This window comes from Varanus komodoensis, unplaced genomic scaffold (assembly GCF_004798865.1).
Source record: "Varanus komodoensis strain SLA01 unplaced genomic scaffold, ASM479886v1 scaffold112, whole genome shotgun sequence".
Lineage (NCBI taxonomy): Eukaryota > Metazoa > Chordata > Lepidosauria > Squamata > Varanidae > Varanus > Varanus komodoensis.
The window spans coordinates 811599-825619 of record NW_025335322.1 but is presented as its reverse complement, the minus strand read 5'-3'; the positions used below and the strand labels follow the sequence as shown (position 1 = coordinate 825619).

Sequence of the window (14021 nt, the reverse complement as noted above, 5' to 3'; positions counted from 1 at the left end):
TAAGTGGCATATAAGTTGTTTAAATAAATAAATAAATAAATAAATATGCCAACGGACAGGGTTTGGGTTTTGCGGAATTGATGTGACAGGAAAAGCAGAGAGAGAGAGATGAAGCCACTCAGAGCAGACTGAGGGGAGGAAACCCAGGAATGGAATGAAAGATCAGATTACACAGGAAAATATTGTCAGAGCTTCGCATGCTTTCCCATTTCTAGCACCAGATGCAATGTGCAACTCCACCATGAAACTGGGACACCCACATTGTGGGATTCTGTGCATAGCTCTGATCAAAGAAAGCACATCAGGAGAAAAAGCAAGCAAGGAGACCAAAGTGCAGCATAGTTTCCCTGTGAAGAAAAGCGAAAATACTGGGGGCTTTTTGATTTTAAAAAAAGCTGAGCAAAAGGCGGGCATGAACGAGGTGTATACATTAGTTGTGCAAAAGTACATGTGCATTATAATTAGCTGATTGTCTATTCAAGGTGTGTGTTAATATGCATCAACTTATTACACCTGCATGCTTGTAACTACAAGCTCATTAGTTCATTCCTCTCTGACTTCACCTTGCCTTACAACCCCGTCCCATAAAACAACTGGGAGGATGAGATAGGAAGCAGAAAACTTTCTTTAAAGCCAGTTATCTCTTTCTCCCGTTCGCATTCCTTTAGATGGGCTTCATGACTTAGTTATTGGCTTCTCTGTTTCTCAATCACTGAGTAACTTCCTTCACACTGAAGTGGAAAATTATCTTTTTCCCCTCCTTTTTATAGAAACTTTGACCACCAATTAAAAAGGTATGGGCTGAAGAGTAAAGATCGGCGTTCACCTGAGGTGGCCAAATTCCAGGATCTGCGTGGCTGCTTCATCCTCCCACAGAACCCACCGGGAGCTGCCACAGAAAAATGTTCGCAGCAGCCACCATGTTTGCCAGCAGAATGATGCTCCTCAGGTGCTCCTTCTGGGATCCCTGAAATAGATCGAGTGCTATTTCATGTAAAGCGAAATGCATTTTTGGAGTTCTCTGTCACAGCTCTGAGGGATTAAACAGAGTCTGGCTCAGTTACTCATGAGGGCAGTGACTAAGCTCAAGGTCAGAGGCAGGGTGCCACTGAATGATGCTGTCGTTTGCCAGAGGCAAATAATGGAAAATCCATAGCAAACAACCTCCTGCCCTCCAGATACTTTGGACTACAAATGCCATGAGCTCCAGCCAACTAGGCCTATGATTGTGGGTATTGCAGTTGTCATCTAATACATCTGAAAGGCAACTGACAGCCCATCCCCTCACTAAGGGATTCATGTTTTCCTTGTAGGCTGCCAGGCACTTTGGCCATCCTGTGTGGGGACACCGTTGCTGCATAAGTGGGCCCTCGGGCCTGATCCAGCAGGGTCCTAGCAGCTGAGGCCGGGCAACGAATTGGCAAATCCCACTTTCAAATCTCCCTCTCATATGAATTAATGAGTTGGCACTTATTTCAGGCCTCCAATCTTTGCTAGCAGGATGAAACTGACCTTAATAAGAGAACGTTGGTGCTTTGAAGGCTAGGAAGGTGCAAATACTGAGTTTGGAGGTTCTAACGTTATTATTTATTTATTAAAAGTGCATGGTGTGTTGTTGGATCTTTACCCCTCGTGACTGCAAAGAACAAGGTCAAAAGTGAGATGGAAAAACTGAGCAACCTTTACAAAGCCAGGGCGAGTCTGGGCAGGGCAGAGATCAGCACGGTTCATTGCCCTCTGCTGTTTCTTGCAGGATGCAGAAGCAAATAAATAAATTAGACAATGTTGTCTCCACCTGGCAGAATTCAGAGATTGCAGAATGCAGCTTTTCCTTGGATATATGTGCAGAAAATTTTTGTTTCTATTTACAGTGCATCTTTGGGGAGAGAGGCCTGGGGCTCAGTAAGAAATGACATCTTTGCATGTAGAAAATCCAAGCTTTATCTCCAGTTGAAAGGATGAAGTAGGAAGTGACGGAGAATGATCCTTCTCTGCCAAGAAACATGGCTGGTCTGAGTGTCTGATCCAGGATTTCTGTCTAATTTTGGTACAATAAGGCATCTTCCTATGTTCTTATCACCCAGCCTTTGGAAACACACACACACACACACACAGAACAGAAGTGATGCAATTTGTGAGACAGGAGGTCAGCCTACCCTTTGGCTGAAAGGTTTCCATTCTACAACCGAATACTCCCAAGTTGCTTGAAATTCACACAAAGAATTGAGACTCTTTTCCTTGTAAACTTTATTATTGAACTAGGTTTCACATGCGCACAAAAAGGACAGACACATATACACAGAAAAACATTCTAACTGGGTATTTTCCAGACATAAATAAAGTGCACAGATTTGGCAAACAGCCGTGTGTGTGTGAGAGAGAGAGAGGGAGAAAGAGAGAAGGCTTTTCTGCCCTATTTCAATCAGGAAATTAACAAAAGCAGAAGGGAGGAGGGAAGGTTCATCAGTGCTACTAGGATTAATCCTACCAAGAAGCGAATGCCTTCTTAATTATGCTCTAGTGTTTCATATGCTAACAGGCACAATGTTCACGGACAAAGCTGATCCACCTGGACTGACTCGCAATGTTGGAAACCTTGCCCTGAACAGTACGGACGAAAGGAACTACAACTTCTAGGAACGGTTCGAAGTCAAGATGGAGGACAAGATTCCAGGCCTCAGGCTGAAATGTCTGCAGAGGAGAGACTGGCTGTGGAAGGGATGTTACAGGATGCCATGTCTACCATGAGGGGAGGATTGAGCCACCGATGAGCAAGGATCTGTTCCATCTGTGGGTAGAGAACAGCAGAGACACTGATATCACCTGTCCAGTGAGGGCGTCCCGCAACCTGATGTTCACTTTTCTTCTGACCTAGCTCAGCCTTCCACATTCTTCCCCCATGCCATCATAAAACCCCCTAATGCACTTCTCCTGAAACGTATTACCCAAAATACCATTCTATTCTGACTCACCTATCCCTAAAACACCTCTTACCCAGAGCCACCGCCTGCCCATAATGCACTTCTATTCCACCTACCCATCACGCATTTCATACCATCCTAAGAATCTACTTAGGGAAGGGTGATGGCGCCCCTTCTCCCAGCTTGGAGAAATCCTTTTGGAGCTTCTCACAATCCCGCTTGCTTTTAACCACCCTAAACAGCTGGGTGCCATCGGCAAACTTGGCTGCTCCACTGTGGCTCATGCCCCCCTCATTTGCTCTGGGCCCACCACCCACGATGCACTTCTATCCTGACTCAGAGAATTTCAGAGAAGCCATCTCAGGCCAGCAATTGAACCAGTCCGGAGGACAAATGGGAAAAAAGACCAAACTATTTTAGCTTGCAAAAGGGCTAAGCTTTTGGAAAGGAACGTCAACTTGCTCGGACGGGGCACAATGGCACGAAACTTGGGAAAAGATTGGAGGTTGGAGGAAAGGAGGGGTAGCTATCCTTAGAGGCTGTGCAGCAGCTGCTGAAGCAGACTGAATAGTTGATTCTGATTTGGACGAGTGGGAGCAGAGGTGGCTGAAAATGTGAGGCTGCAGCAGTGGGAATCGCACCTGAATGTTCAACGGGCCTTCTGAAATGGTGGGGACATCAAGAGGCAAAAGCGAAGAGGAGGAGGAATTAGAGATCTCAGGGCTACACACCAAGTGAAGAGGAGTTTCTGCATATCTAACCCATTCCAGCTGATCTGCGGGAAAAGATGCTCCTTGAATCTGAATGGGAAGCCTCCAAGAAGGTCCAGATTTCAACTCTCTAATCCATCAGATCAGCTTTATGAAATGCTAGAACGGCTCAGCTCTTTTGTCGCAATGATTTGTGACACAACCTGCCCTGTGGCCTGAAACAAGACTGGCTTGCTTGTCATGTTTTACATAACAGAAACTAATTGATTAGAATTATTTCACCATGACTCATGTCTGGTGGGGCAAGGAGCCAGGGCAGCTTTGGACACATTTGTCCTGAATCTCCCCAGTCCATAATTTGTTTCCCTTTGAGCTTCTGCCCACGACATTCCTACATCCCCATTATCACGGACTTGTGGAATCTGCCCTTGAGTCTCGGGGTGACTCTCCAGACCACACCAAATCGCTTGTCCGTCCTTCCTTCCTTCCTTCCTTCCTTCCTTCCTTCCTTCCTTCCTTCCTTTATTTATTTATTAAAACATTTCTATGCCGCCCCATTCGCCGAAGCCTCGGGGCGGCTCACAACATAAAGTAAAATACAAAAATAACAATATAAAAATAACAATATAAAATGAAGGACGCCAGTCTTACCTGGATGGTGATGAACTTCTTGTCCAAATCCTCACATTCCTCCACTCCCTCTGTTACACAGAGAGTCACCTGGTGCTCTGGCTGAGGAACAAGGCCCTGTTGGTACTGCTCCATCTCTGCAAGCAGAAAATGCGCAAGGTCGGAACTAAGAGGCCTGATTCAAAGGATGAAATGGGGAACGCAGCGGCCCCACAAGCCAGATCCCCTTGAGCTGTCCTCTTTGCTTTTGGCTGCCACCACGGAAACGTCATCCCTTACCTTAGAACAGCCCTGAAATAAAACGTGGCCCTCAAACTGCGTCTTTGCATCTCAGATCCAAACTATCTACAGCAGCGGCCCCAACCTGGCGCCTCATCAGGTGCGTTGTCTGCGCGGACGCCTACTGCAGCTCAGCAACAGTGCTCACCTGACTTGAACATCCGTGCATTGAACAACTTCAGGTAAGTGTTAGGCTCCAGTTTGCTGTGGGATTGGGATTTGTCGGTTCTCCACCACAGGATATTGGCTCTGCCTCGGCACTGGATAAAGATCCCTTCCTGGTTGCTGGCAACCATCACGCCTCTTTCGAGATCCTTCAGCAACCGATCAATGGTCTCCTTCTTTTCAGAGCCCTCCATGAAGACCGGCTGGGGCAGGACTACACGTGTCATGCTGTTTGTGGGAGCTCCTGGAGGGGCAACGACGGACGTGATGAGGAACTCGCCTTCTGGGAGCTGGACTTCCAGCATCAGCTTGCCGCCGTAGAAGATCGAGAGCAGGACACTGGAATCTCCTGGGAACATGGGGGCGAAATGGTTAGTCGCTCGCAACTGGAGGCTCGCTTGAATGTATAAAAACAGCAGCAGAAGGCAGACTGCAGACTTCTCCCCGGCCGGAGCAAACTAAGGCTGCAGCTGGTTGCAGCCGTGGTGGGTGGAAACAGCCCTGCCACCAAAATGATTGCGTGGAACAAGTGATTGCAGGAGGTCCAGCACAGACGGCATTAGCCACAGTGACCCATGCGCCACGTGGCCACACACTGTCTGTCTCAGACGCATGTGCCAACCAGCCACACTCTCTCCGTCTCATACAGACCAGGTTTCCCCAACTGGGCACCCTCTAGATGCCTTGGATGACAACCTCCATCATCAGTGGTGGCCGGGGAGCACAGGAGCTGAAGTCCAGTGGATGTGGAGGGTGCCCAGTGGGAGAAGGCAGCTTTTGAGAAGGACGTTTGCTCTGTGACCTCACCTGTCCCCACAGTGGTGGCAGTGATGGCTTCTGGCAGCTGCGACTGGAGATGACTCTTGGTCACATCTGGTGCTGATGCAACAAAGGAGAGAAGAGTCAGGTTAGGTGAAGCACAGCGCTGCTCCACAGGGCTAAGATAATTTCTGCTAAAATCATACATTTCCCCAAACCCTGCCAGAAATCCCCTTAATACCAGAACGGATGGCAGTTAGCAAATCGGCACATTATTTGGTGCTTTATTCAGGGACGGAATCAAACTGGGGTCTGGATCAAGCACGGTAATAATAAGAAATTCAAGCATGGTAATAATAAGGAATAGCATGCCTACAGGCATGTGCAGAGTGCATTTCACACACCATTAAAAAAATCACACATTCCTGAATTCCTGCCACCCACAATGGGTGGCAATTTGAAAGAGGAGAAAGGTCACCCTGCACATGCTCCGATGCATCCTCTTTTCCCACCTGGTCACTGAACCCACAGGAGAAACAGGTGCTGCCATACATGCAAGAAACCCCACATCCTGTTGGTTCCCCAAGGAGAAAGACTGCAATGGCATCTTCTGCCCCATTCCTGGAATGCAAATATAGCCTCCCTGAAGCCGGAGTCCCACCAGAAGTGAGGGATCACAGTCCGTACAGTGTCGGCTGGAGAAGTCTCCCTCAGCACCTCATGCAAACAGAGCCCCTGCTTACAGGGAAGGGTGAATTCCCCCACCTATTTCACCAGGCTGAGGGCTGGATTCTCCATTCTGGTTGAGTGTGCTGAACGTGTTTGGAATATGGCTAGCCAGAGTCTCTGATCCAGAGCTCTCTTCCTGCGGGAATGGAAAGAGAGAGGAGGATTACACTGGGTTACACTCTGCCCCAAATTTTGCTTGATACTGTCCATCACTGTCCCGTCTTCCTCATGCCCAGTCTGTTCATAAGAAGAAATGCACACAGCTCTAATTATCGTGCTAAAAGCTCCCAGCCCAGAATTCAACACAGTGACAAGTTAAGTTTCTGTCCTCACTTAATACACTGAAGTTCGGACACACAACATGGGGTGAGCAACCTGACCCTTTGCCCAAGGACTAACTGTAAGCATCCCCTTCATGCAATCAGTTCAGATCTCTAGCATTATAATTCATCATGCTGCCCGGGGCATATGGGAACAGTAGTCCCCAGTAAGTCCCAAGTTGCTTACTCTGGCCCAGGTGCTGGACTGATCAAAACGCAATAAAATACAACTGGCATGCGAGGAAAACTTAACCTACATTTCTACCAACTAAATATTATATAATTAGTTGGCGGCATTGAAACATTTCCCCAATTCTCTCTGTGAACCTATAACTTTCCCACCCACACAATCTGCACAAGTACCTAGCCTAGATCAAATGGCAGAAAAAATGTACTTTATCAGAATTCGGGATTTTGCAGCTGAAGAGACGGTGAAAAGAAAGCAGAGTGTGCTTAAAACAACCAGCTGCAGTTGTGCAGTTCACCCTCACACCTCAGCATTGTTAAGCAAGCTTCCCAAGGTCCTGAGCCGTCTCATCCTTGCTGCTCACCCTTTTCAGGACTGGCAAGGAGCCAGGTGAGTGAGAAGAGCTGGTGGCGTTGGCGTCTGTTTTCTCCGAGGACTGTTCCAGCTTTAGCTTTGGTCTCCTCTGCTGTTTAGGTTGGTTCACTTGGAAGAGGACAAGATGCGGACAGGATATCAGACTGAGCTAGCTCTGCACATGTGTCTCCTTCCCGCATATCAAGCCAAATTCCCTCCCAGGAAGACTCTGACTGTGTCTGATTAGCACACTTTTCCCTCTCTGGTTGCACTGCAGAAATTACTGATAGGGCAGCAGGCAGGAAAAGATGCTAACTGCGGAATGTTTCACTTCCTCACCAAACTCTGAATCCGAGAAGTCTTTGGAGGGAAGCTGCAATGGTGAAACTGGTATCAAGCCAATCCTTTAGCAGGATTGGTGATGCCACTCACGGTTTGGTACTACAGACTTGCAAATCAGAGCAGTGTCCTGCTTAGGCAGCTTCCGGCACCCTCCAGGATATCCAGACCTATGCTGGCTAGCAATGGTGGGAATTGTAGTCCAACACTACAGGAGCCAAAGTCGACAGGGACTTTCTGAAGCAGGTGCAGAAAAGCCAAAAAAGGGGAAAACAGATCTGCCCCTCACCTACACGCTGCTCGGAGAACGGCACCAGCCGATACACTTTGTATGGCTCTCCAATATCCAGCCGTGAGCGATGTTTCATCTCCTCAAACTCGGGGCTCTTGCTCAAAGCACAGCGGACACGTGTCTTCCAAGTAGCAGGATCCAAGCGCTCCCCTGGCTTGTACTTTCCTTTAAATATGGCCCAAGCCTAGGGGAAAAAAGGGGAATCAGAGCTGATCAAATGTTGCTAGGACCGAACCAACATCTCAGAGGAATCACCTCCTGCTGGGAATGCTGTTTCAAAGCATGGCCCCCTCACTGCTTGATCTGCTGCTTTTCCACTTGCAGGAATTCTCCCATTCCACCCACAGGAAAGTGATCTGTCCTATCTTCCCAACCTGTAGGCCAAAACCCAGGCTTAGAGAATTCAGCCTAAGTCACAGATCTCTTAACCATCTGGAAGACCAACGAAGCAGGAGCGGCTGAATTCCTCGAGGTAGCTTTGGGCCTTCTGACATTTTAAAGTAGTAGATTCTTTCAATTCCATGGTCACATGCCCCTAACACCGCCCCATTCTTGTGGTTTCATCAGGAATGCTGCAGATCCACTACCTTGAAAAAACCGGCATCCTCTTCATGATGGAATTCCTGCTTGCCGGCATGTTTCCATGGGATGCGGAACATGGTCTTGGCATCGTCATCCCAAACCAGTCCAGGAAAATTCCCGCTCTCCACCTGCTGCACAGTCCACTCTCGCAGCTTCCGGGTGGACCTCATGCCCCGCTTGGCTGTTGCCATCCTTGAAGGAGAAGCAGAGCGCGTTCAGCAGAGAAGAGAAAAATCGGCTGGCCTACTCACGAGGAGAGCCAAAACAATTTGATGGGAACAAAGTGTCCAATTTTAATGCACGATTTTCAGTGCATGACTGCATTTAAGAGGTTTGTTTCCACAGCCATTGCGAAGAAGGGCAAAATAAGCAGCATGGAAAATATTGAATTTTTATCATTGAATTTGAGAGTCCCCCATTAGCATCACAATCTCTGGGCAAAATATGGTTGGAAGTCAATCTATGATAAAGTGAGACACTGCAAAGATTTGGTAATCATTAAGATCTCCGCAGACGGAGGCTGCAGCCAAGAAATTAAAAGACGCTTGCTCCTTGGGAGGAAAGCTATGGCAAATCTAGACAGCGAACTAAAAAGCAGAGATATCACCCAGCCGACAAAAGCGCATATAGTCAAAGCTATGGTTTTCCCAAGTTGCAATGTATGGCTGTGAAAGCTGGCCCATAAGGAAGGCTGTGCGCCGAAGGATTGAGGCCTTTGAACTGTGGTGCTGGAGGAGACTCCTGCGAGTCCCTTGGACCACAAGGCAGTCAAACCAGTCAGTCCTAGAGGAGATCAACCCTGACTGCTCTTTAGAAGGCCAGATCCTGAAGATGAAACTCAAATACTTTGGCCACCTAATGAGAAGGAAGGACTCCCTGGAGAAGAGCCTGATGCTGGGAACAATAGATGGCAATAGGAGAAGGGGACGGCAGAGGATGAGGTGGCTGGATGGGGTCACTGAAGCAGTGGGTGTGAGCTTGAGTGGACCCCGGGGGATGGTGGAGGACAGGAAGAGCTGGAGGAATGTTGTCCATGGGGTCGTGGTGGGTCGGACACGACTTCGTGACTAACAACAATAGCTTAAGGTGCCTCAATTGCAAAAACAAACATTTTTGGCATGCTTTTAAGAGGGCTTTCCCACATTTTATCCTACCTTTTCTCCTTTGCAAGGGATTCTGGGCCGCTCGAGGTAGCTTAGGCTGAGGTTCATATAACACAATTCCCACACTCAAAGGTCAAGTGTGTGCTGTTGCTGAACTGTGGGTGGCTGCTGACACACTGCTTTTCCTGTTGTTGGGATCCAGCCAAGGAACCAAAACATGGTTTGTTAACCATAAACAACCCATGAAGAGAAGCCACCATTTGTTGGACTGTGAACTGTGGATTATTTGAGGTTAACACTTTATTATCTGGCTGGGTTTGGATGATACAATAACCCAGATTGCAATGACAACACACACTCAACTCATATTCAACCCTTAAGTGTGGTTATTTGTGTCTGTGAAGTGCCATGAATTTCATGGCCAAATGGGCAATTAGAACTCAAATCTAGAGTCCCAATACAACACCCCATTATCTATTTATTTTCAAACCTACAGGCTGCTGAACAGCCCTCTAAGGGCTCTTAAATTACATATTACACAACCACTTCTCTAACTTCCATTTTCACTTTAAAACTGTTTACATCTCAAGACAAATGGAAATACAATGTAATAATTGCAACAGCATCTTAAACTTTTGTAACAGTATCCTAGGATAGAAAAATGGCTGGCAACAACCATCCAAATCCACCTAAGCTGTTGTTAGCCATACTGATTGATTCCGCAGGGAACATGTGGACAGAATGTGCGGATTTATAAGGAATAATTATGGGTACAGTTGATTAAATACAGAGGTCAAAGCGACTGAAGTCTTGCCTTCTTTATTTGGCATTTTTAACAGCACTTCTCAGGCACTGCTGCCTCCTGTGGTCACCACAGAAGAGTAACAGCACAGATGCTGAAGAGCGATTCCTCATCTCCGCGAGATGAGCAAAACTAAAGCCAGCTCTTATCAACTGCAGATTTAGAAGGGGTTTAAGGACAGTAAGTGTGGAGAGAAACGAACTTTTTTCCAATTCGGGCAGCTCTCAATTGGATGTCGCCACTTCAAATACAAAGCCTTTGACTCAAACAAAGCACTTCCATGAAGCTCAGACACAACCGGCTCCTGAGGGAAAAGGTTAACGACAGTAGAAGATGTTTACAGCAAGCACGTTTTCCATCCGGGGTGAATATCGCCCCCAAAAGCGGAGTCTGGGCTTTGCAAAACTTTGCCAGCTGTCGAGGGAGGGGAGGGGAGGGGCGCGGCGGGCCACGACCTTTGGACGTCCATCCGGAGTGTTTACCTCGCTCTGTCTACTGTTTACTTCGCATCCAGCCCATGTTTCCCTATCCCTTGACACATTTCAAACAGAGGGCAATCGCTCTAAGCATGAACGCCACAAGCCGCCCGATCCTTTGCAGAGATTCGGCCTGCTGCCTGCAAGGCTACAAGCCGATACATATCCCGATCCCCCAGATTACGGGTGGGATCCGATGCATTTTGGGGCAGAAAAAAGTCCCCAGAGAGACACTGAGCAATGCAAGGGGTTTTTCGGATCAACGTGCGTAGGGCTGGAACTTTTGCCCCATTTAACTCGAAGGGCTTCCTTCTGAGCAGCGAGACAGCATGGGAAACGGCTAACATTTTTAGAATAGCTTTTGCACGCCCCGGCGCTCGGGGGAAACAGGAAAGCGCCGCCAGAAGAACAAAGCGGCAAAAGAAAAACAGAGAAGAGTTGGGCGAATCCTAAGGAAAGGAAGAAGGAAGGATCAGCCAGGCCTAACTTGGGGGCCGCTCGGACGAGTTGCAGCGGAGCTCCCATCATTCGCACTGGCCCAGCTGGCTGGGGAAGATGGGAGGTGCAGTCATCAGGCCAGCGGAGCTCCCATCATTCGCACTGGCCCAGCTGGCTGGGGAAGATGGGAGGTGCAGGCGTCAAGCTAAAGAGCGCTCAAGTGTGGGAGAGCGGCTGAGAAAGCAAACGGGGAGAAGGCAGCCGCGGCTCGAGAAGCATTCGCGCATTTCTGCTGCGCGCGGCGCAAAGTCTTTCGGAGCAACAACTCTCCCTGCCCCGAGCCCCCCACACCCGCCCCGGGCACGGCGGCGGCCCCCGGGGACCCCCTACCTGAAGGCACGGCGCCCCGCCGCCCGCCGCCGCCGCCACGGAGCTTCCTCGCGAGGAAGACTGCCGGCAGCGCCGCCCCGCCCGCAGCGCCGCCCGCTCGCCCCGCCCATTTCCCCGGGTTCCGCCCATTTCCCCGGGCTCCGCTCCCTTTCCCAGAAATCAGGCGGCCGCGCTCGCTCGCCCGGCCCTCCAGCAGGGGGCGGCAGAGCGCGGGCGGAGCGCGGCGGCCGCGGGTTCGAGTCCCCGCTCGGGCCGCCCGATCCCGCACCGAGGCGACCTCGCTGGGCTGCCGCGGGGATTCCGTGGACGGGGCCTCTGCACGCGGAGCAGGCAGATGAGGAGGCCCTCGCAGCCCCAGGCCGGGGGTCGGCAATCCCCGCCCGCACCTGGCCCTCTCATGCCTCTGCTGGGCTCCGTCGCGCAACATGCGCGTCACAGCCGCCTATGAGCGACATCCGCCTGCACCTGATTTATTGCGCTTGTCGACCCCGGTAGGCCAGCCATGGATAAATGCAAGAAAAGAAAAGTTCCAGAAGGAAACAGAGCGTTTAATGGCGCGTGGGCAGATTCCTTTGCTTTCACAGCTGACGAGGCTGGTTTGCCAGTGTGCTTGATCTGTGGTGAGAAATTGGCAAACAACAAAAAGTCGAATGTTGCAAGGCATTTCCAGAAAAAGCACACAGCCTTTGCTGAAAAATATCCGGATGGAGATGAGAGGAAAAAAGCCATTTTGGACCTGATGCGGAAGGTTGATCTCAGCAACAGTCACCTCAAGAAGTGGATTAAGTCTGCAAATTCAACTACTTATGCTAGTTTCGTGGCCGCTCAGGAGATAGTCAGGCAGGGGAAGCCGTTCACAGATGGAGATTATATAAAAGAATCCTTCATTAAGATTTCAGAACATCTATTCTCGGACTTCAAAAACAAGAGTGAAATTGTGCAGAAAATCAGAGATATGCCTCTCTCTGCGAAGACCGTCGAAGACAGAACCGTAAAAATGGCAGAAAACATCAGCAGACAGCAAATTCAAGACATCGATTCAGCTGTGGCGTACTCAATCGCCTGTGACGAGTCCAAAGTCAAAGGTGGTATCGAACACATAGCGCTGTTCTGCCGATATGTGAACTCTGCAGGGCCGCAGGAAGAAATGCTCGAGTTGATACCACTCGAAGGCCGGACACGGGGGGAGGACATCTGCGAGGCTGTCTTGGATTATCTAAGAACCAGAGAAATAAACACCACCCACCTGGTGTCAGTGGCTACTGACGGGGCACCGAGTATGACGGAAGCACAGACAGGCTTCGTGGCGTTACTGCAGAAGTCAGTGGGGAGAAAGCTGCTGACGTTTCACTGCATCCTGCACCAAGAGGCTTTGTGCGCTCAAACATTTCCTCCGGAGTGCACAGAAGTCATGAATGTTGTCATTCAGATTGTCAAAAAAATAATGGCAACCGGTTTAAATCGCCGTCAGTTCCGTTCGCTACTGGACGAGGTGGACAGCACGTATTCTGATCTCCTGTTGCACAACCAAGTCCAGTGGCTGTCCAGAGGGGAGGTGCTGAAGCGCTTTGCCGCGTGTCTGGAAGAGGTGAAAACTTACCTGGGCGGCAAAGGGCTCACCTTTCCTGAGCTGGAACGGCCAGAGTGGCTGGAAAAGCTACACTTCATGGTAGATATGACAGTGCACCTGAACACGCTCAACACAACTCTTCAGGGGAGAGGAGGGACAGCCCTGCACATGCTGGAGGAGGTGCTGGCATTCGAGCGCAAGCTGACAGTGCTTGCCAGAGATTTGCAGAGAGGCACACTGTCTCACTTCCCCTCTTTGCGAGAGTTCAGACAAGCTCACAATACGATAAATTCGGCGTATTTGCAGTCTGCCATCACCGCAATGCAAACATCGTTTGGGAAACGATTCTCTGAGTTCAGGGAGGAAAAAAACACATTATCCTTCCCCGTCACTCCCCTGACCATCGATCCATCCCTGTTGAATATGACTGCATTTGCAGGTGTGAGTCAGCCCGATCTTGAGATGGAGCTGGCCGACATAGCCGGCAAAGATATATGGGTGTCCGAGTTCAAACGCTTGACGGCTAATCTTGAAGATGTCGCCCGTCAGAAGGCCATTCTCGCTCAGAATCACAAATGGAGTGATATTGAAAACCTTCCCAAACGGGACCAACTCGTGTTCGAAACATGGAATGCCATCCCCAACACTTACATGAACATGAAAAAGTATGCATTTGGAGTCCTGTCGATCTTCGGATCTACATACGTATGTGAGCAGGTCTTCTCCAACATGAACTATATTAAAAACAAACATCGCTCACGCCTGACAGACGACAGCTTACAAGGTGGAGGTGACGTCTTACAGCCCTGATGTGCGGACGCTGTGCGCTGAGGTTCAGAAGGAAAAATCACATTAACTGGGTAAAATAAATATTTTAATTGGCTGTTATTTTGCAAATATATATTTTACATTGTTCAGTGAAATAGTCCTTTTTTTATTCGGGTTGACAGCTGACTGCACCCTCCAGTACACGCG

General features: G+C 49.2%; 2 protein-coding genes across 4 annotated transcripts; one reads left to right on the top strand and one right to left on the bottom strand.

Moving 5' to 3' along the window:
- Positions 1–2232: 2232 nt before the first annotated feature.
- IRF9 (interferon regulatory factor 9) lies at positions 2233–11533 on the bottom strand. 3 transcript variants are annotated; one of them, XM_044420951.1, is made up of 9 exons: positions 11477–11533; positions 8273–8459; positions 7683–7869; positions 7066–7183; positions 6230–6333; positions 5513–5584; positions 4689–5054; positions 4266–4398; positions 2801–4117 (listed from the first exon to the last, which is right to left on the bottom strand). In XM_044420951.1, exons 2-9 carry the CDS (start codon positions 8456–8458, stop codon positions 3910–3912), a joined length of 1374 nt encoding a protein of 457 aa, XP_044276886.1. In that variant the 5' UTR covers position 8459; positions 11477–11533; the 3' UTR covers positions 2801–3909. The 3 variants fall into 3 exon arrangements, with proteins under 3 accessions (XP_044276889.1, XP_044276886.1, XP_044276888.1); XM_044420954.1 differs by lacking the exons at positions 2801–4117; positions 11477–11533 and adding an exon at positions 2233–2788 and having other exon boundaries at positions 4283–4398; XM_044420953.1 differs by lacking the exon at positions 11477–11533 and having other exon boundaries at positions 2802–4117; positions 6230–6329; positions 7065–7183.
- Positions 11534–12215: 682 nt separating this feature from the next.
- On the top strand, positions 12216–14021 carry LOC123018621 (general transcription factor II-I repeat domain-containing protein 2A-like). Its single transcript, XM_044420891.1, has 2 exons — positions 12216–13906; positions 13989–14021. Exon 1 carries the CDS (start codon positions 12216–12218, stop codon positions 13854–13856), a length of 1641 nt encoding a protein of 546 aa, XP_044276826.1. The 3' UTR covers positions 13857–13906; positions 13989–14021.

What these genes read in the sequence shown, in the direction of transcription:
- LOC123018621 (XM_044420891.1), top strand. Translation starts at nt 12,216, where the DNA reads ATGCGGAAGGTTGATCTCAGCAACAGTCACCTCAAGAAGTGGATTAAG.
- IRF9 (XM_044420951.1), bottom strand. Translation starts at nt 8,458, where the DNA reads ATGGCAACAGCCAAGCGGGGCATGAGGTCCACCCGGAAGCTGCGAGAG. An exon ending in AGGATGCCGGTTTTTTCAAG is followed by an intron (nt 7,870 to 8,272) that starts GTAGTGGATCTG and finishes TTTTTCCCCTAG; the next exon opens with GCTTGGGCCATATTTAAAGG. An exon ending in CAGGTAAGACTGGCGTCCTT is followed by an intron (nt 4,118 to 4,265) that starts CATTTTATATTG and finishes AGGAAGGAAGGA; the next exon opens with AGGAAGGAAGGACGGACAAG.